Source organism: Colius striatus, chromosome 4, assembly GCF_028858725.1.
Source record: "Colius striatus isolate bColStr4 chromosome 4, bColStr4.1.hap1, whole genome shotgun sequence".
NCBI classification, from domain to species: domain Eukaryota; kingdom Metazoa; phylum Chordata; class Aves; order Coliiformes; family Coliidae; genus Colius; species Colius striatus.
The window spans coordinates 76,282,378-76,305,121 of record NC_084762.1 but is presented as its reverse complement, the minus strand read 5'-3'; the positions used below and the strand labels follow the sequence as shown (position 1 = coordinate 76,305,121).

The 22,744-nt window shown below is 38.5% G+C and overlaps 1 protein-coding gene across 15 annotated transcripts in view; it reads left to right on the top strand.

Moving 5' to 3' along the window:
* Nucleotides 1-22,744, top strand: part of UBR5 (ubiquitin protein ligase E3 component n-recognin 5) — an 86,939-nt gene that overhangs the window by 7,687 nt on the left and 56,508 nt on the right. For 14 of the 15 annotated variants that reach the window (XM_061995775.1, XM_061995773.1, XM_061995771.1 and 11 more), the window contains exons 2-7: nucleotides 12,163-12,207; nucleotides 12,680-12,761; nucleotides 12,937-13,013; nucleotides 13,787-13,906; nucleotides 16,970-17,159; nucleotides 18,529-18,688. In XM_061995775.1, the coding sequence (XP_061851759.1) occupies nucleotides 12,163-12,207; nucleotides 12,680-12,761; nucleotides 12,937-13,013; nucleotides 13,787-13,906; nucleotides 16,970-17,159; nucleotides 18,529-18,688 (674 nt within the window). The remainder of the gene's footprint in view (nucleotides 1-12,162; nucleotides 12,208-12,679; nucleotides 12,762-12,936; nucleotides 13,014-13,786; nucleotides 13,907-16,969; nucleotides 17,160-18,528; nucleotides 18,689-22,744) is intronic. The other variant, XM_061995774.1, reaches the window with a different exon arrangement.

The window sequence follows — 22,744 nt, the reverse complement described above, 5'->3', positions numbered from 1 at the left end:
GTTCTAAAAATTATCTTTAGCATAGCATCTTGGGGTTTGTCTCATTGACTAGTTTTTGTAATCCCAAGTCTGTTAGTGTTATGCTGTAAAATGTCTCTTAGCAATTTCTCAGACTGTTTACATCCACAGAAGAGAGGTAATGCATATTTTCTGTAATTTTGTTTTGGACAGCTTTTTTTAATAGTTATTACTTTTTATCAGAAAAGCCCAAAGTAGCTTTGATACCTTATGTTTATGGTTTAATTTTACATTATGGTGTTTTATTAAAGAATGTAGAATAAAAAAACTTTGAGAACATTCATTTTTAGTACTATTTTGGACATCAACTGTGTTGGAACTTCTCACTGTCACCGTTTAAGCCAAGACTGTGTTAAAAGAGCATTTTTAAAGTTTACTTGCAGTCTTTCATTATGCTTCTTTCTTTATTCTCCATTAGGTTTCCTCAAACTCTAACCTTTTGCATTTTTGGGATAAATTATTACTTCATATACATAGGTAGTCCTGGTATAATGAGGTGGATCTTGATTGGGATCTCTGGATTCTACTAAAAATTATAATTTCACTGTTTAGTTTTCAGTGTGGAGTCTGGCATTGGTTTAATACACAGACAAATGTTTGTGCTACAGAATTTTTACTAAAAAATTAACTGAAAAATACTTACCCATGTGAATGCAGTTGAATGAGAGATGTGGGCTTTGCTCTGTAGCCATTTGAAGCCGTTGGGGTTTGTCACTTCCTTCAATAAGTGTGGTGTGACTTTGATTTCTTGTTCATCTTGAAAAATTGTTTTTCTTAAATGTCTCTCTCCCTGTGTATTCTTTCCTTTATGGTATAAAGTTTTGCTGTTCTCTGTCCAGCCTGAATTTTTTCCACTCTTTCTAGTAAGTATCAATAACAGTTCTTCTGAAGAGGATTTATGGCTTTTAATCCATTTTATATTGTTTTTCATTTTAGTATAACTGAGTTATTGTGCTCTGACCTTTAATGGAGATCTCTTTCTTAGGTTGTTGAAACTCTTTTCTTCAGCTTTGACCACACTTAGTAACAGCAGTTTTCCTTCTCTTTTTCTTTTTTCTTTTTCCTCTTTCTTTTTTCCTTAAGACACTGTTTATGCAATTTGCTTTCTTTAGCAAAATATATCTGTCTCTAGAGCAAGAATTTCAGGGTACTTAAACATTCCAATGATACAAATCGCAGAATCTTAGGGATTGGAAGGGACTTCGGAAGATCATCCAGTCCAACCCCCCTGCCAGAGCAGGACCACCTAGAGTAAGTCACACAGGAACTCGTCCAGGTGGGTTTTGAATGTCTCCAGAGAAGGAGGGATGGAGGTGAGGTTGACCAATCTGTAGCTACCTGGCTCTTCCTTCTTACCCTTTTTGAAGACTGGAATGACATTTGCTTTCCTCCAGTCCTCAGGCATCTCTCCTGTTATCCATGACTTACTGAAGATGATAGAGAGTGGCCTAGCAATGACTTCCACCATCTCCCTCAGCACCCGCAAGTGCATCCCATCAGGGCCCAAGGATTTATGCACATCCAGACTGCTCAACTGGTCCTTAACCCAGTCCTCATCAACTAAACAAAAATCCTCCTTTAACCTGGCTTCCTCTGGAGTCTGGGGCTCCTGAGAACAGTCTCCAGCAGTATAGACAGAAGCAAAGAAGATATCCAGTAACTCTGCCTTCTCTGTATCCTCTGTCATCAGAGCACCAGCTTCATTCAACAGTGGGCCTACATTGCCTCTAGCATTAGTTTTATCTGCAGTGTATTTGAAGAACCCCTGCTTGTTGTCATTGGTCTCCCTTGCAAGGCACAACTCCAACAAGTCTTTACCCTTCCTAGTTGCAGCATCTTGTCATTGTGGGGCAGATGGGGTAAGCAGAATATAGTCGGACTAGGATTGCTCCACTCTGGATGGGAAGGCGTGGGGAATAACAGGCTGTCTGCTGGAATTGCCAACACTTTTGTGGTTCAGAATTTTTACCTGGCAAGATTGTTACCTGAAATCATGTGGCCGTAGGCAAAATGCGAAATAGGAGGTATGCAACGTACTGCTTCGTGAATTCATGTAGAGGAACCAAAGTACTGGTTATGCTGAGGGGAAGCACCTGGAGTTTTGTGGCTGTGGTACAGACAAATGGAAAAGAGAGAATCTGTTTTTCAGCAATGCAAAAAAGTATTGTGATGAGCTGTGCGCCTCAAAAGCTAGGGTTTCTTTTGAGTTATTTTGCCTGCAGTGTGCATCTGACAAAGCTATTTGGCTGCTTGTTTTTCTGGCATGGTGCTTGCTCTCTGCTCCCTATGCCAAACCTCATTCTATTCCTATCTAAATCAACGATGCACTGTCTGAGAGGAAGATTTTGAAGATGTATGTTTAGCAAAGACAGTGCAGTGTGAGGAGGGGAGTCTGTGGTATTGAAAAGGCAATTTTTAAGAAGTTTGAAAAAGTGGCATACAGATATTACTATGATAGAGCTTTTGTTGAATACTTCAAGCATTGGAGTTGGAGGAATGGGCAACTAAAGAACAGGACATGCCAAATGATCTTTCCCTATTGCTAAAACTAATTCAACATGTAAGCACTCTAGTCTTTATTGCAGAGCAATTAGAATTCAGTGTCTTGTTTGTGCTTTGGTTTTAATAAAATGGTTTCTACAAAATACACTGTTGCTTTACTCCAGCCAAGACACTAGTATTTAGCAAGGTGACTGTTCGTACTTTTTAAAAGATATTTGTAGCATTTGAAAGCTCTAATCAAAGGCCATTTTGCAACTTTGCAGATAGTGATTGTGGCTTCCAAAAGCATAGAGCAACAACAAAAGGGAAAATATTGGAGAGGTTATGGTTTGGTTTCCCACAGTAGCCTCAGCTGCACCAGAACCTGGCTCTCCTGGCTTTAAGCTGGTGTCCTGGTAAATATGCAGCCTCCCTGGTGACTTGTCATTAACTCTTGAGGGAGCTATCACAATCTATCACTATGGGACACAAAAGGTTTTAAGATTTTACAATGATGGGATTTTTTTTTTTTTAAGTGGAATTGCTACAATAGCACTCAGTTAAAAATAGGATTCTTTTTCCCTTTGTCTAAATGTGATCTTTTAAGTTTCACTTGTTCCAGTCAAAGAAGTGTACAACTTCCCAGCTATGCTTTGGTTGCTAGCATTCATATATTGCTTGACATAGTATTATTGGCTCACATTATTTCATTTGATAATTTTTCAAGTATCCTTAAAAATGACTAGGGAATTGTGGAAGAATATAATTACTAAAATTATGAATAGCTAAATAGCTTACAACTGTCATTGTTTTAAGGTTCAGAACTCACACACAACTAAGTTCATTGATCCAGTTGTTTAGCTTTTAGTGGTCTCTGGCTGAAAAAATAGCCTTCTGCTAAATGTTAAACATAAATTCCATGCAGCTATAAGGAATTTGTGCAGTTGAACAGAATCTGAGAACACACAATGATGATTTGATATATTCTACACCAGTGAACACATTTCTGCCCTGTATGGCCTCAGTCTGGGACCCATATTGTTGGAAGTCTTCTGTCATAGAGTAACATTAGATTGAGACTGACTTGTTCTGTTGTAGTGTGTTTTTCTTTCTTCCACAGAAACACTACTGGGCACTTAAGCAACTTGTAGCTGTCCATCTACTTTACTATCAAATCCTCTGGATATTGTGCTACATCACATATGTAGATGTGCTGCAACTGCTCTATGGCAGTCCTGTCAGGATCATACCATTTGCAGTTTCTTTCTGTTTGTATTCAGACTTTTTATCCCAACTTTTTATTTTGGAAAAGAGGCCGTGCTCTGTCATAACTATTTTATGATTGGATGTTGCTCATTTAAAAAGCCTGATTGACTTTATATTCCCATTGTAGCTAGATTATGGCTGTGCTTTGCACTGTGGGGTTTAGGATTTGTTTTTGATTTTGTTTGTTTCATTTTTCTAAAGTTATTATTCAGAAAGTGATGTTTCAATGTCATTAAGTGGTAAATCTGAAAGAAGAGTGTAAGTGAAGGAACCATTTAGTTCTGGCAAACCTAGTGCTGCATTTCGCAAGTCCTGCAGACGTTTGTTCCCTGGTCTTGCTGTTTCTGCTAGAGAAATGGAATACTTCTACCTGGATATTTAAATATTTAAATATTTCTCAATGTCTAAATAATACTACTCAGGCATTATCCTCACTCCTTGGTGTATTTTTTTTTCTAAGCTACTGCCCTTACAGGGATTCCATAGTAAATCATGAGCTTCTAGTTTTTCAATGTCAAAAAACATCTTTTTGTTGCCATGTCTTCAAGTCAAATGCGTGGGGATCACATCTTGAAAGCAAAAAGCTCTCAATCACAGGATAGCTGAGACTGGAAGGGACCTGTGCTGAAGTGAGACCATCTAGAGTTGATTGCACAGGATCATATTCAGACATACTATGAATATCTCCGAAGGATGTAGGCTCCAAAACTTCCTTGAGCAACCAGTGGCAGTGCTTGGTCACTCTCACAGTAAAAAAAGTGTACCCTGATGTTCAGACAGAACCTCCTGTATTTTGGTGTGTGCCCATTGCTTCTAGTCCTGTCACTAAGCACCACTGGAAAGACCCTGCCTCTGTTGTCTTTATGCCCTTCCTTTAGATGTTTATATATGTTGATGATATCCCCTACAGCCTTCTTTTCCCAAGGCTGAACAGTCTCAACTCTCTCAGGCTTTCACAGAATCTTGAGGATTGGAAGGGACCTCGAAAGATCATGTAGTCCAACCCCCCCTGCCAGAGCAGGACCACCCTAGAGTAGGTCACACAGGAACTCACCCAGGTGGGTTTGAGTGTCTTCAGAGAGGGAGACTGCACAACCCATCTGGGCAGCTTGTTCCAGTGCTCCATCATCCTCACAGTGAAGACATTTTTCCTTATGTTTCTTTGGAACCTCTTATGATCCAGCTTGTACCCATTGCCCCTTGTCCTGGACATCCTCCTGACACCCATCCTTTATGTATTTGTAAACATTAATGAGGTCACCCCTCAGTCTCCGCCAAGCTAAAGAGCCCCAGCTCCCTCAGCCTTTTATCATAAGGTAGATGCTCTACTCCCCTTAATTTTCTTTGTGTCCCTGCACTGAACTGTCTCCATCAGCTCCCAGTCCTTGATCTGAGGGGCACAGAACTGGACACAATATTCCAGATGTGGTCTCATGAGGGCAGAGTAGAGGAGGAGCAGAACCTCTCTCCACCTACTGCCCACGGCCCTTCTAATACACCCCAGGATGCCATTGGCCTTCTTGGCCATGAGGGCACATTCCTGACTCATGGCCATCCTGCTCTCCACCAAGACCCCCAGGTCCCTTTCCCCTACGCTACTCTCTAACATTCCTCATTCCTCAACCTGTACTGGTACCTAGGATTATTTTTTTCCAGATGCAAGACTCCACTTGCCCTTGTTGAATTTAATTAGATCTCTCCCTGCCCAATTTTCCAGCATGTGCAGGTCTCATTGAATGGCAGCACAGCCTTCTGGTGTGTCAGTCACTGCCCCCAGTTTAATATCATCAGCAAACTTTCTGATTGTTCCCTCTGTTCCCTCAGCAAGATCATTAATGAATATATTGAACAGTACTGCTCCCATCTTCATTTGAGAAGTGCTTCAGTCCCTTATCATCTTTGTGGCCTTTTGCTGGGCTCTGTCCAGTATGTCCATGTCTCTCTTGAACTGGGAAGCCCAGAACTGTACAGAGGACTCCAGATGTAGCCTCACCGGTGCTGAATAAAGGAGAGGATTGCCTCCCTCAGCCTTGTACAGTGCATGTCAGGATACCATTTACTACCTTTACTGCAAAGGCTTGTGTTTAACCTGGTGTTCACCAGGACTTCCAGGTCCTTTTCTGCAGAGCTGCTTTTCAGCTGGGCAGCCCCCAGCAGGTACTGGTGCACAGGGTTGTTCTTCCCCAGGTGCAGGAGTTTGTTCTTGTTGAGTGTCGTGAGGTTTCTGTGCTCTAGATGGCAACATGGTCCTCTGGCATATCCATCACTCCTACCAGTGTGGTGTTGTCAGCAAGCTTGCTGATAGGATGCTCAGCACCCTCATCCTGGGAATTAGTGAAGATGTTGAGCAGGACTGGAATTGATCTTCACCTGTGGGATACACCAGCAGTCACTGGCTTCCAAGTGGGCTTCATGCTGCTGATGACCACCCTCCAGGTCCACCCAGTCAGCTCAATATCAGTTCACCTCATTGTCTGCTTGTGCATCCAGACTTGATGAGCTTCTCTGTGAGGATCAGTGAGACAGCGTTGTAAGCCTTAATAAAGTCTAGATAGATAGTACTCACTACTTTCCCCTTGTTTTCCTGTATGTGGATACAAAATCTACCTTGCTGTCTTAAAACTAGAACTGAACTGTATGCTTACCCTCGCTGTGGGATGATGAAGATGCTTCTGCAATATATGTTTAATTCTGAATATTAGGTATAGGTGGATATCTATCTTTAACCTTTTGGTGTTGTTACCACTATCCTATGTTTACTAATTTTTCCTTATCCTGCATTAACCTTGTTGTGGGGTAGTTTATATCTAACTTTAGATGAAGGTCCTTACCTATTCAGTGTTGTTATATCATGAAATAATGATGGTCTGCTGTAAGGGAATTCACATCTTGCAATTGCTGTATTACCTGAAGACTTTACAGTGATATTGCAGAAAACACTTTTCAAGAGATTAATTTGTTTGATGTTTGCCATATTAACTTCCTACTGTAGCTATTCAGCACAGTGTGTTACCATCATTCCAGAGGGCTATTAAATGGTCAGAACTACCTTTATCAACCAAACTGACAGTCCATGAAATCCATGGTACACCTGATTACTGACTGAGTACAGCAATGACTTTCTTTGTCATCTTGTGTCAGTGATCTGTGTATTGTAGTCTGAACATGTTGTACCACCCCACTGCTGAGTAGTGTTGGTTACCTTGGAGGCTGTTCCATTGTACTTGCACTTGGGATTTTTTTTTTTTCCTTATGTGCATTATTTTGTGTTTTCATAGAATGGTAGGGGTTGGAAGGGACCTTTAGAGATCATCTAGTCCAACCCCCCTGCAGAAGCAGGTCAACCTAGATCAGGTTGCATAGGAACATGTCCAGGTGGGTCTTGAAGACCTCCAAGGAAGGAGCCTCCACAACCCCTCTGGGCAGCCTGTGCCAGGGCTCCCTCATCTGAACAGTGAAATAATTTTTTCTTATATTTAAGTGGAACTTTTTGTGTTCCACCTTCATCCCATTACCCCTTGTTCTGTTGCTACATACAATAGAAAAAAGGGATGTCCCAACCTCCTGACACACACCATTTAGATATTTGTAAATATTAATAAGATCCCCCTTCAGTCTCCTCTTCTCCAGACTAAACAGCCCCAGTTCCCAAAGCCTTTCCTCATATGAAAGATGTTCCAGTCCCTTAATCATCTTGGTGGCCCTGTGCTGGACTCTCTCCAGAAGTTCTCTGTCCCTCTTGAGCTGAGGAGTCCAGAACTGGACACAGCATGCCAGATGAGGCCTCACCAGGGCAGAGTAGATGGGGAGCAGAACCTCCCTTGACCTGCTGGCCACGCTCTTCTAGATGCATCCCAGGATGCCATTGGCCTTCTTGGCCACGAGGGCACATTGCTGACTCATGGTTAGTTTATTATCAATCAGGACTCCCAGGTCTCTCTCTGCAGAGCTGCTCTTCAGCAGTTCAACCTCCAGCCTGTACTGGTACATGGGGTTGTTCCTTCCCAGATGCAGGACTCTGTACTTGTCCTTGTTGAACCTCATGAGGTTCCTCTCTGCCCAAATCTCAAGCCAGTTGAGATCCTGCTGAATGGCAGCACAGCCTTCTGGGGAATCAGCCAGTCCTCCCAGTTTGGTGTCATCAGGGAACTTGCTGAGGGTACACTCTGTCCCCTCATCCAGGTCGTTGATGAAGATGTTGAACAAGACTGGCCCCAGAATCGATCCCTGTGGAACTCCACTGGCCACAGGCCTCCAACTCGAGTCTGTGCCATTGATCACCACCCTCTGGTCTCTGTCATTCAGCCAGCTCTCGATCCACCTCACTGTCCACTCATCCAAGCCACACTGCCTGAGCTTTCTGATGAGAATGTTGTGGGAGACTGTCCAAAGCCTTGCTGAAGTCAAGGTAGATGACATCTGTTGCTCTCCCCTCATCTAGCCAGCTGGTTATGCACTCATAGAAGGATATCAGGTTGGCCAAACAGTGTTTCCTGTTGGTGAAGCCATGCTGACTCCCCCGAAAACGATCTTTTCCTTCATATGTTTAGTGATAACATTCAGGATGAGTTGTTCCATCACCTTTCCAGGGATGGAGGTGAGGCTGACTGGTGTGTTGTTTCCTGAGTCGTCCTTCTTGCCCTTTTTGAAGACTGGCGTGACATTGGCCAGTCCTCAGGCACCTCACCTGTCCTCCATGATTGTTCAAAAATGCTGGAGAGAGGCTTACCAATCACATCAGCCAGCTCTCAGCACTCTAGGATGCATCCCATCAGGACCCTTTGAATTATAAGCCTTAAGCTTGGTCAACAAGTCTTTAACCTCTTCCTCTTCCACCCAGGGCAAGTCCTCTGCTCTCCTGGCCATCCTGTTATCCTTGCTGGACTGTGTTTCTCGAGGGCCAGCCTTGGCCGTAAAGACTGAAGCAAAGAAGGCATTCAGTACTTTGGCCTTCTCTGCATCCTCAGACACCAGGGCACCCTCGGCATTTAGCAGCGGGCCAGCATTCCCCCCTCGTCATCCTTCTGCTGCTGATTTACTTGAAAAATGTCTTATTACTGTCTTTAACATCCCTGGCTAAATTTAAAACTTGAAGGGCTCTAGCCTTCCTAGTTGCATCCTTGCATGCCCTGGCAATGTTCCTATACTCTTACCAAGAAGGCAGCCCCTGTTTCCACCTCTCATAGATGGCTGCTTTCTGCCCGAGTTGACCGAGCAGATCCTTGCTTATTTTCTACAGATAAACTTTTTGCCTGCTTTTGTGTGGTACTGTTGCCCCCTTACTACGCAGAATGACTTAATGCTTCAAGCACACTTTAAGCTGCTTCTTTCTTTCTCCCTCCTCCAAGCCCTTTCCTCCTTCTCATTGGTTTTTCACCTTTATTTCTTAATTAATTCCATTAGTAAAAAGATGTTTGGTACAGGAACTGTAGAAGGCTGCCTCTTTGGAAACTGCTTTCAAACATTTGACATAGCAGTCGGGATGTGGCAAGCAGGGGCAGGATCCTTTCACATTCTGTATTATGGTGTGGAAGATAGCTGAATGTGACTTTACAGTCAATGACAGCATCCAGTGTCTGAGACATCCTGGGATCAACTGCTTCAGTTTCCCATTGGTGTCCATTTTCTGCATCTCTGAGACCATTTTCATGACACCAATAGACAAGCACAGAAACTCATTTCCATATGAATCATGAGAGGGTAGTTCTGCTGGGCTGAAACTTGTGAATTGGCCACATAGCTGCCTCCTTGGATCTGGCTTGCTGTGCTCAGAGCATTTCAGGGTCTCGACTAAGGGACGGAGTTGAATGTTGTATTTATTTTGTAAATGTTGATAGGTATATTACTGAAGGCTCTTTTCCAGTGCTTGAGTTGCATCTTTTTCCCCTTTGGATATCTATTTATTGTTAGCCCTCCCTTTCCCTTGGAGAAGCATTGTATTGTATTCTTCTTTTGTGAAAGTGGCATGAATTTCTTGGCTTACAGGCTTCATTGACGTACTAAGTTTTCTTAAAGAGACCTGATCACTTAGAAGAATCTACCAGGGTTAAATTAGTTTTATTTAGCTCATCCAGGCATTCATATGAGAGATCTGTTCTGCCACAGAAAGGTCTCAGTGGAAATGTGACCTTCCTTAAGGCAGGAATTGATTAAATCATCTCTGCCTGTACTTCTTCCTCCAGTGCATCATCAATTGAAGTTATCAAATTGTTAAAATTAACCTGATCTTAAATAAGCATTTAATATTTTTCCTTCAGAGGGTACAATACCATGCAATTATGCAAATAGAAAATCTTAGGTTGCTGCAGGAAATGTTTTTGTGAAATTATTTAGAGTTTTTATTTGCATAAAGATAATCTCCATGCAGAATACACAAACACATCTTTCCCCTTACTCTTGGTTTTCCAAGGGTTTAGCTTTGTTGACTGGTCATGCAAGTGCTGGGGACGGCAGAAGGAAGCGAGAGGAGAGGATCTGAAGCCAGCAGCCCAGCAGGCATGTGGCACTGGGGAACTACTGCTTTTTCACTCAGTGCCTTTCTGCATTGAATTCAAGTCCTTATGGGCCTCTAAACTTGTTAAGCAGTACTTGGTAATTTTGCTGTTACAGCAGTTGCATGTGAGATGGATGGAGGTGAGGTAGCTTTTACTTTTTTTTTTTTTCTGTGGGAGAGTTTAGTACTTTGAGCATCCTTGGTCACATCCTGCTCTGCTCTTTCCCCTTGACTGTTGACAGCAGCCTCTTTTCAATAACTCTAAATCTCTTTTGACTTATGCTTATTGCAGATAGGCCTGCTCTTGAAATTGGTCTTAACTGATTCACTGAGGATACAGATTTCAGCTTTTTGCCCATATTTCTTTGCTATCACTTCTTTCTTTCTTTTACAAGTGAAAAAGATTTATGTTGATATATTACAAATTGAAAAAAGTCTGTTTCTTTTGTAGTTCTCAGGTTTTGTGATGCAAAGTCAGATAAGGAAGCTCTAAATATTGCTTTATACACTAGTCTGATAAACAAACTGCTGCTTTATTTGCCATTGTTTTTTCATATAAGCAGTGCAATGAACTTTAAGGTAGACTTTCCTATTCTTTAATTATTACTCATGCTTACTAAGAGGAGAATGTTAATGGAAAATTGTAGGCAATATACTTAAGACATGAAACATCAAGGTTGTTCAACTTGTCATATATTATGCATAATATATGACCTTGCAGATCTCTGCTTCCTTTATAAAACTATACGATAAGCTGCAGAGTGTATGCCATTCATCTTTGAGGTTCATTCCATGTTTTCCTAGTCACTCACTCTTATGAAATACTTTTAATGCAGATTGCAAGTGAAGTTTGTGTTTTCTACTTCCTTTTTGTGAGTTGTCTTCACAGAAACCTTATCTATGTATGTATTCTTGACCTGTGTGAAGTAGTTATGGCTGGAATATGGGAGTGTGAAATTGCCTACTTAAAAATCAGCAACTTGGCTTGGATAGCAAGAGCTCATTCTAAGCACATTCACTTCCTTCTTGTTGTCCTTTCACTGTGGTTCTTTCTTCTTGTGCTTGGAAGTTATTTCTCTCCATATTAATTGTCTCTCAAACAGACCTGTATCTTTTTTTCCTTTTCTCCCCCCCTCCTCAGGAAAAGTGCTTTAGAGTTGATAACACTGTCAATAATATTAAGACACTGCCATTTGGACCTCTAGTCTGTACTCTTTCTCATGCTCAAGAGTTTGCAAGTAATTGAAGTCTGTTGTCAATAGTCTGTAAAAACTAAAGTGAAACAAGTAAAAAGGAATTTAAAGACATGGATTCAGACTGAGGAGAGCGATGCTGCTGTGCACGTCTTTTTGTTTAGGTTTAGAAAGGTTTTGCTGATTAAGGAGATTTGTGAGATGCTAGGATGAACATGGTACCAAAGTTGGGGGTTTTTTTTCTTACTTAAGAAAACTGTGCATTATTTTTATAGGAGTCACCTCACTTTTGTATCTTAACATAACATGAATATTCTAACTAACATTGGAAGCTATTTAGCAGCTCTTTTATATTGCTTTTTGTCTTTGGGAAAAAGGAGTCCAAGCTCAATCTGAAATGTCTACCTGATATTACGAGAGTATCTTTGCTGCCTGTAAGGGTTCTTTTCTAAGCGGATTAGAAATTACCTTAGGAATTAGTATGTTGGTTTCTACTTCCTGGACACCAAACCTTCTAAGCAAGAGTGGTCTGTGGGTTGGCCCTCTTCTAGGTCCTGATCTTCCATTTGGTGAGGTGCTATGAAGGTGAAATGGAAGTGCTTTTGGAATTCTTTTATTCTTTCCTTTTTGGTATAGGTGACACTGCTAAAGTGGAGTTGTGTACTGTAGAGGATGTCTTTCAAACAACAGATTCATTTCTTTTTGTTTCAGATTAAGGGAAGTTTCAGAGAAGCTGAACAAATATAATTTAAACAGGTAAGACCTGTCACATGCTGTTCTAAATATTTTTTTCTAATAGCAACAAGAAGCAAATGATTGTGCTGTTGATATAGCCTTAGCTTAAATAATACTAAAACTAAAGTTCCCAAATGCTTCAGAAAACTTCTTATATTGGGAAGAATATGTTAAGTTTTCAGTTATGCTTAATTATATTACTAAATATCCACCTTATGAAATAATTGCCAGATTTGAGGTGTAACCCGTGTTGTTTATTGTGGGTCAAATTAAACGAACACTCAATCACCTTTTAAGGTTTTGTTTTGCATTTTCTGTGCTTAATGACCAAAAATACATCATAGTTGCTTAAAATACTGCACATGTCATTCTTGGATGTTTTTGTGTTGGAAACCATCACTGCACATTGTTCTTTCCATATACCACTTGAGTTCTATTTTTTTCAGATTTTAAAAGTTTAAAAATGTTATACATGCTCACTTTTTGTTTTCAGCCACCCTCCTTTGAATGTATTGGAACAGGCCACTATTAAACAGTGTGTGGTGGGACCAAATCATGCTGCATTTCTCCTTGAGGTAAATTCCTTAAATTTGCTCAGATAACAAGCTTGAAACCATACAGTTAAAATTAATTATTGTAACATCAAATTGATCAACATTCTTTGGTAACTGAAGTCTTATTTTGTTTTGTTTTCTGTAACTTGTCTTACATTTCGATCTTAAACACTTGTTTTTCTTGTTTTAAATTTAGGATGGTAGAGTCTGCAGGATTGGTTTTTCAGTTCAACCAGACAGATTGGAATTGGGTAAACCTGATAATAATGATGGGTAAGAACTGCTTTCGTTCATATTAAATCATTCTTTTGAACTGGATAAGCAGCTTGGCTGCTTTTTTGATTTTGTTTGTTGTTAAACTGCATTGCCTTTGAAATGGGTACTTTGAGTAGAGACATAACGGTTTTGGTGATGCAGCCAAACAGCCTAGCTTGACAGAGTGCCTTAGGACTAAATAGTAGATGTGATTAAAAAAATTAAGACAGAGTCTCTTTTAACTTGAAGAAACAAACTCATCCAATTATGAAAGAAACTGTTAAATTGTTAAGGTTTGTGTAGAATCCACTCTGAAAGTGGTCACATCTGGAGAGATTCACTTTGTAGACGCATTATCTTCAGTCCAGGTAAGTGGCCCTTAATAGGACTATTTAAAGGTTTGTATTTGGATTTTACTTCTTAATATCAAAGTAGCATCCTCAGGCTCAGGTTTATGGATAGAACACATGTTGATTGCAATTTGTACATACATGCTAACTGAAAACTTAGTACAGTGGCTAATTCAAGTCACTAATAGCTTAATATGTCTTTGCAACTGTGCTATTATGGATTGACAATGTACATAGGATCTGTTAGGCATGCTTTCCACTTTCTTTTTCAGGGTATCTCTTAATATACAGTTAGATTAGTTTGGAATATTCCCCAAGGGTGTTGCTTAAGCTGGTATGTTACCAGACTAAGTCCCTGAGAATTTAGACCTGGGATTCCAGGTTTTGTTCTTAACCCATTTGGGATTGTTTTGTGACTGATTTACCATCTTTTACTTTCAGTTCAAAGTTGAGCAGTGGCTCAGGGGCAGGAAGGACATCCAGGCCAGGCAGGACTAGTGACTCCCCATGGTTTCTGTCTGGTTCTGAAACTCTGGGCAGACTGGCAGGCAACACCCTTGGGTAAGTTTTGATAGGATTGAGGCTGCAATCTGTTTGTTCCATATTTGAGTATATGTGTATACACATATATAAATTGTATGCAGTATGTGTAAGGGAACGTATAATTACAGCAGTTGTGTAGGTAGGGTATAATAAACAAACTTTACTGACTTGGTTAAAATGACAGATATGCAAGTGACCCCTAGGATACGGAGCATTCTTCATGTATGTGTGAAGAAGAACTTGTTTGGCTGTAGTGTCTTTTTTGGAATGTTTCTTAGTTCCTCGAGTTTGAAAATCATTTTTTTAAAGGGACACTATCAATTTAAACTCTCATAGGTTAGCAGTATAATGTAAAATGAGTGTCTTTCTGCAGAAAGAATCTTCATTATCTATATTTGCAGACCTTTATGGACTCAGTTTTATCATACTTTCTTTTTCCTTGACTCAAGTAATGACTGGTGTTTTGTTAGTTGGAGTCTTATACATAGTAATGGGAAGGGAACATTTGGAAAAGGTTGTCTCTCAGAACCTTTAACATTGTACTGTATACTAAATATACTATACAGATCAATTTTTTTTATTATTAGCTTTAAAATTGATAGTGTCCCTTTATATAGCAGTGCAAATTAACCTTCATTACATCTTCACAGGGAACTTTTCTTCATATGCTTTTGTAAGACATATTGAATGGTGCTGCTTCCTAAAGTTACTAACCATAGGACGGAGAATTGCTTTACAAACTGTGATTTCTCCATGTGAATGATTTATTAAGAAGGGGGAACTACAACTTTTCCACAAAAGTGAATTTGTTGTTTGTTACCAAATAAGCTAATTTCATCTGGGCCTTGATTATGTGAAAAATAACCAGACCTTTGTGAGACCTTTGTGCATCTGAACCTAAAATCCGTGTATTAAACTTTAAAGGTAAACTGGTATTGTCAAGTTCTAAAGGTTATTGTGGAAAGCGTAAGACTTCTTTTCAATTGATATTTTAACCTGAGCATAAGCAGTTAAAGTTGTCTGAAGCCATGTGCTTAGGAGACCAACCTGGAAAAGTTCCTAATTTATTCCCTTGTGTGTTTCAGATCTAGATAGTTGCAAGGGGGTTTGACTAGATGATCTCTAAAGGTCCCTTCCAACCCCTACCATTCTATGAAAGTCACTGAACTAATATAGTAGCAGTGGAGACTGTAACTGCTCTGTTAAATTAAGGGAATACTTAATTGAGTAAACTGAGTCTAAAAGCATTCAAACTGTGGAGCCCTTAATTTAGATCAGTGGATTTAGAAAATTGCTAGCATGGGAGTGAGCAGTGGACAAAATGTGGAAAACTAGTAGGTGAGCAGAAATGAGCAGAAATATTCACATCCTATATTAACATTTATTCTAGATTTAGACAGCTTTAGTAGGAATAGCTGTGTCATTTTTTTTTTCCCTCTAGAATGGGACCAAGTTACAATACACTTGGAATATTTGAATTACTACATGAATATAAATGGTTTTAGCTGTCAGATGTCTAAAGTCTGTAATTATAACTTAAAGTAGAAAATGCATCTGTAGTAAATATTAAAATCTAGTATATAACCTTTTCTTTAAATCTACATCTTCCCTGCTGAGATATGAATTGAGAATTGTTGTATAGGAAGAAATTGCCTGTCCCTCAACTTCTTTTTTCCTTCATCCACCTTCCAGCCTTTAGAAACCGATTAACAGACTTTATTTAAAATGTCACATTCTTCTTTGGTTTGTGTTTTGTTTTGTTGGGTTTTTTTCTTTCATTTTTCGGTAGTATAATTTTTTTAGAGCTCTTTTTCAAACTCATGAGACAAGACTTTTCCTAAAGCCATCATTAAATTGCCTCTTACTGTCTGTATAGTCAGTGGCTAAAACTCTGAAAATGTAGATGGCTCTCTGACAAGGCTTCATCTTAGGCAGATAATTGAGTTATTCTTAGATTACATGGTCTTGTCAGGAGGGGGAAAAAAAAAGAGAAGAAGGATGTTAGTAATCAACATAAGCTATAAAATGTAATACAAGTTTTCTTAATTAGGTACAAGTGGTATACTTTTAATGTGAATTGATCAGACATACTTTTTTGGCCTTATTTTAAATGTTTTTCCTTTCCTGGAAAGGAGATTGAGGGTGGTTGAGAGCAGGAAAGCTTTGCTGATACTAATTATTAAAGAGTAATGATACTATATCCAATATCCTTTAAAGCAGATTTGTGCAACAAAGTTTAATTAACCTCAAACAGACAAAAAAGACAAAAAGTTTTTTAGCCTTTCATGACAACAGAGCATCTAGTCTTGCATCTGAAATGGATTTGGTTGAGACAGTTCTGTGGTTTTAAGATTAGTAGAAGGTTGTAGCAATGGACAACTCACTGTCATTACAGATCTACCACCTTTTTACTCCTTTGTTTTGATACTGACTGAGAGAAATGAAAAAACTTTTCAATCAGTTTAGGTATGTTTTTGCCATGTTTTTGCAGTTGGTATTGATTTCTCCAATAGGAATAGGTCCAAAGTAGAGTATCACTTGAAGACCATCTATCAAGTCTAAGATTTGTTTTCCAGTAGATTACTTATTTTTCTAGTGTAATCTTAAACAACTTCTTAATCTAAATCAAGTCTCAGAAATTTTAGAAGACCCATCTGAGTATAGTGACCTGTCAAACAGAGTCCCCTGACCATGATGCTGCTGACCATATGTACTGTTATAGAAGGTTATCAGCTGACTGTTAGATGTTACGCTCCTGATACTGTTGTTTTTAGAGACTCTGTGAATTGGTCCATGAGTGTATTTATGTGTGTGTTTATCCACAAAACCATATCAGTAGGAAAGAGTGCAAGTTGAAGTCCTTTTTCATATTTCTTCTGTGTAATTCAGAAGTTTATCAATTGCCCGTCTCTCTTGTTCTTACTGATGTTGAGAGATACTTTCATAGTGTTTGTCTAAGTCAATCTGCAGTACCTGTCAGAGACTGTCTACAATTTATTAGTAATAAGACTAAAGACTTAAAGTATGCCACAAAGTATGCTGCTATGTATTAAAAATAAATAAATAAATTAAATCTTCTAGGAGTCGCTGGAGTTCAGGAGTTGGTGGAAGTGGAGGAGGATCTTCTGGTCGATCATCTGCTGGAGCTCGAGATTCTCGAAGGCAAACCAGAGTTATACGCACAGGACGTGATAGAGGATCTGGACTGCTGGGGAGTCAACCACAACCAGTGATTCCAGCATCAGTCATTCCAGAGGAACTCATTTCACAGGTATGTGAGCTAGAAAGCGCTTATTGCCAAAATCCTGCTTCACATAGCATCTTAACAGGAATGTACTGTAATGGTAGTGAGTTTTCTCCAAGGATTAATGGTGTATAATTGAAAAGATTGACTTTCTCCAGCTGAATTGTGTTTATTCTTAAATGCATGATGTGAGTGATAGACTTCTTTTGGCTAATCAAGTGAAGTTTCTTGAAGACGTATAAGGAAGGAGAGCAGGTTGGCTATTTTTCCGTAAAAGGAGTGATCCATACAGATTTAAATGAACAACATCAAATGTAAAACATATTCAATCTCTTTAAAATACTTAAAATTTTTCTTCATGGACACCTCTACTTAGGTTTTATAAATGTAACTGATGAGCATTGAATATAAATTGTTCTACTTTTGCCTCTTAATGCACTAGTGCTTGAATAAGCTGACAAACCTTGCATTCTGTGATTAAGTAGAGATTCTTGAAACCACGTGTTCCTCCATGTTGGAAGAAAATAATACATTCAAAATACGTGTCTCATTACCACATTTGAATTCTTAGTGTAAAACAAGTTGGTGGTCTACATTTGGAACACGGATCTTAGTTGCTAGGCCAAAGATAATCTGCTTGCATGGCCTATAGCATGGCTGTTTATATGTAGCTTCCACAAGACGGAAGCTAGTGAGCAAGGTATCAGACCCACCAGTGACAGACTGGTTTCTAGTTCCTTCCTCTTTTTGAAAGCTGTGAGCTTCTGCCTTCACAGAGACAAGATACTTTGAGGTATTAGCTACTCTGAAGTTAGCCCTGCTTGGCTGGCTTGGTTAGATGACCTCTAGTAATCTCTTTCAGCTGTGGAGTGGTACTTTTCTAATAAAAATCCAAATGTTGCTGAAAACTGATGAGGTCTTGATAAACAGAATGGTAAGAAATACAGAAGTAGTGAAGGAGTTACATATTGAAATGCAGTGGAAAGAGAAACCAGTGTCAGAAAAAGGGGGATTGAGGTGTAGTTCTGGACCAACAGCTTATCACAGAACTCTGTTGATGGACATAGTGTGTTTAAACACTTCTATAGGAACATATAGAACATTCTCAAAAGTAGTTTTTGCTTATCCTTTAACTACAGCATTAATCATTTAAAGGAGCAGATTCTAAGATTCCAATGGCAAATTCAGCACCATAGTTAGAATTCAGTGACTTAACTTGAACTGAGAGGAGGCTATTTAGTGCAAGATACCATGAAAAATGCTAGCCTTTGTCTGTATGTATTATGATTGAATTTGGTTTTTATTAGACCTCTTTTAAAATTAAGCATTACTTTCTTATGAATAGTGGTTGGTGAGCTGAGAATGACCAGTAACCAGTTACACTCTGCTCTTACAGGCACAAGTTGTTTTACAAGGAAAGTCCAGAAGTATTATTATTAGGGAACTCCAGCGAACAAATCTGGATGTAAACCTTGCTGTAAATAATTTGTTGAGTCGTGACGATGAAGACGGAGATGATGGGGATGACACAGCAAGTGAATCATATCTTCCTGGAGGTTTGTATCCTGCAATTTTTGATAGGAAAATGACAATATGTTCTTATTTCCTGTATTTAAACACTGACAGCATGCTCCATGATTTGTAAGTTATGCAGTGGAGACTTAGAGGAGCAAAGTCTAAAGAAGCACAAAACGAAAGGTGCAGTAGGATGTCTGGAGGGATTTGGTTAGGTATTGGAGAGTAGCTGTTGACCCTGTTTGTGGGTAGTGTTAGAGTTAATTGTTTGAAGGATCTCAGGTTTTGTAACATCAGCATTACTTACACCTGTATTTTGCTGTGTGGCTTGCTCATAAAAGCTAATTCTAAAACCTTATAGTGACTTGCATGTTTTTTTTACTACTAACATAAATTCTTCAGGTCCAGCATTTTTAGAGCAAAAATTATACAGCTTTTTTTAAAATCGAAATGACTCAAGTGAGGGCAAAACGCTTTACAGTTGTTACGGATAGATTAAGAATTTATTCTTCATCTCAAGTTCCCCTCATAAGTGCTGTAGTACTCTGACTGTACTCGTAAAATGCTGTAATTGAAGTCCAGCTATTTTTCAAATATTGTCTATCTCACACAATTGCTTCTAATCAAAGACTTTGAGTCTTTTGCTCTGGCTAAGTAATTAAGGTAACCTTTTATTGCAAAGTAAACATATTTGAAAACATAGCAGCTTAATCTAATGTTTGTGTTAGGTGCACTGCATGAAAAGAACACATCTGAACTCTGACTACATAACAGCTTTCTTTTCTGTGTGTCAAAAAGATGTTTTGATATTTTTTTAAGAAATGTTTTTTTTTTTTCTGCTCATCTGGTTCACCAGGAAGGTTCATGGGCTTCCTCCATCTTTATCTTGTCAATCATGTGATCAGACAAGGATTATTATTTTTTTTTGTTCTACAGCAAAGGCTTTGTGTTTCATTTTGCCTCTTCTAGTTTGTTACATCTGTCAAGCTGCTTTATTTTGCTGTAGAATCAAGAATCCTCTGGTGAAAAGGTTGAAAAAATATCATTGAGTCTTGTTTTTTAGTAATCATCTTAATAGCATTAGACAGATGCATTGGAGGAAGTAAATTCACTCTTTCCAAATATTCAAAGCAGGAGTTCCTACTCTAAGCATACTTGAATTCCTCCAGGACCAGCCCTCATAAAATAAATTACTGTTAATAATCACTTGCAGTACAAATTCCTTTTAACCATACTAACCAGCTTTCTACAGCATTAGCTATTCTCCTAGTACCTGTTAAGATCATAAGGATCAGTTAACAGGGACTGTCTGACAACCTGTGACTAGTAACTTTTATTTGAAGGTGCCTGTGTTGTGGTCTGTGAGTCTTTCATATTTGAGATAGGTTAAAGTAGTTTGCAGAGTTTCATTCTCCCCACTAGCTGTCCAGAAAACATGCTTGTCTTCTGTTTAGACTAATCTTTCCTATAAAGAACTTCAACTTTTTAATATTAGTATTTTTTTCCCCATTTTTCTTTGACTCTGTAGAGAAACTGGGCTAACTATTCCCCAGTTCTTGAGGGAAAAGCCGTGAAAAGGACAACTGAAATGAAACTTGATATGTTTCACCTCCAGTTTTCAAAGATATAGAATTTGTGGAATATGCTGTTCCTTCTCTGTCTTCAGTTTTATGGGAAAAATAAGTTTGTTGCACAGAAATGAATTGATATCTAGATGTGATCAAAATAGTAGGAAAAGTGTAGTTGAACACAAGTCAGTACTGTGAAAACTCTACAAGTTAGCAGTCCATACTTGTGTCATGTAACTGTGCAGTTTAGTTTTCAGAAAAACCTCGTGGCCAGAGAAACTTGCTTATAGCTCTCTGGAAAAATACCAACATTCTTTTCCTCAGAACTATGTAGAATCCTTTTTTAAGTCTTGCTCTAGAAACTCTGCACTCTTATTTCTTTCACTTATCACCTCACGTCTGGATGTTCTTTTGGAATTATAACAGTTCATAAAAGAAAGCTGTAGGTGAGTGATAAATGCTATATGCCTTCAATTCTTAGTCAGATTTTTTTTCAGTTCTGAGAGATAAAGAACTTGTAGGGTTTTTTCTTTTTTAAAAAAAAACTTTTTCATTTTATTGCTTCCAAGCACAAAGAAGTAGCAAATGACAAGACTGCTTTTGCCTCAGGACTTTTGAAGCTCTTGCATTTTAATTAAAACTGTATGCAAATTTAAACTTTGTCTCTTCTGCATGTCTGGTGCTTTGTGACCCATAGTTTTAGGGATTGCTCCCCTAATCCTTCCAAGACAGAGAAGCTTTTTTTTAAGATGCTAAGGTAGTTTATAGTTGATTTAAAAAATAAAATAATAAAAAAAAAGTTACTTTCCAACCACTATAAAATTAATAAATTCATGTTTAATATATTCTAATTTTATTATTAGAACACTTGTGATAATTCCAGTTAGTATTGTAAAGGTTATATATCTTTATTTTTTTTAAGGTAATAAAAAACCACGTCAGTACTTTCTGAGTTCTTCAAAATGTCTGAAGTGAAGAGCAGAACTTTACTTTTCTGTACATGTTGTCTTCACCAAGTGTCTCTTAGTACATAAGTGCCTAAAAATAGCTTTGTTTTTGACTTCTCTAATCTAATCCTGTTTCTTTTGTTTTATGATAGTTAGCAGACAGGAATGTGGGTGCATTTGATATATAACAAGTGCATAAGGAAAATAATAAAGGTAAAAACTACATAGAACAAGATCATTTAGCGTAGAAGAGACTTGAAGTGTTTCTAGATTGATTTTTGAACTCATAGCAAGTTGTATTAGAGGCTTTTTCTGGACCTCGTGTTGTATCGAGATTCTGTAGAAGTTAAAATTTTGTTGTTTGTATTTTGTTGTTCTGGTGGGTGCACGTTTGATCAGTAACTTCTGCATGATATAGTAGGTTCTTGCTAGTGAGATTTGTGAAAGTTAAGTTTGGCAACATTCTACTTTGGATTTTGGAATTTAGATGGTCTTGTTTAAAAATCCATTTCTTTTTTTAAAAGAAGAGAGATGAGCTGGTACTGCAGCAGTACTTACTGTATTGGCTTGCAGTGAGGGTAGATGGAAACGTAGGATCAGTTCAGTGGCTTGCCTTTGGGGAAAACAATTAGGCATATGTTTTTCCTGTGGTTTTGTTGGTGTGGTTTAGTTTTCTTTGTTTGCCTTTTTTTTGTTTCAATTTGTTTTTTTTTAAGTTGAACTTCAAGTTGGGTAATGTTTTGAATAAATAAATCTTATCTAGGAATGGATTTTGGAGTTCTGCTTGAGTCTGGTTTCCTAGGAAACCAAAAAACATGTTTCTCTCCTTTCACTATTACAGTTTTGCCAGTTTATCCAAACTTGAAAGAGGAGGCGATAACAAAGACATTGAATTCTTGAGTATTTCATAAAAATGTGCAGCTGAAAAGAGGGAAGAGAACTTATGATTGCCCCCTTAAGGGAAAAGGTTTAATGCATGCTCAACTTCAGATTAGAATTTATCTAGGTAACAGCTTTAGTTAATGAATCCAGTGGTAATGCTATTCATGGTGTTATTGAAAATAAAAAATCTCTCAGTACTTGAATCACTGTTTATGTGAATACCAAAGCTTGGGGGCTTTTATTGGTATGTTTTGGGCTTATTTTCCATACTTCCTCTGCACTAAATATCCTTTTCCTTCCAATATTCAATTGTATTTAGTAGTGAATCATAGCTATATTCTTACCTAAATAGGTTGATCGCATGTAAGTGTGAAGGGTGAAGTCTGATTCTGGTCTAATATGGCACAAGAGATGGATGATATCATCCTATGGCATTTTCTTGAAAAGCAGAAAAATAAAGTCATAGAGAATATTTTTGTCCCCTGCATTCTTAAACTGGATGTAGCTTTGCTGTATCTGTTTTTACAGCACTAAAAAAATTCCAGTGCCGTTTGGAGGGGAGTGAATTTGGCTCCTATCCCTGCTACTTTTAGCACCTTTGTTTGCTAGTACAGGAAATGGAAGAGGGGAAGTCTCTTGAAGAAATATTGGATTAAAATTAAAATCTGATTTGAAGCTGAAATAAGAGGATAAAAAAAGA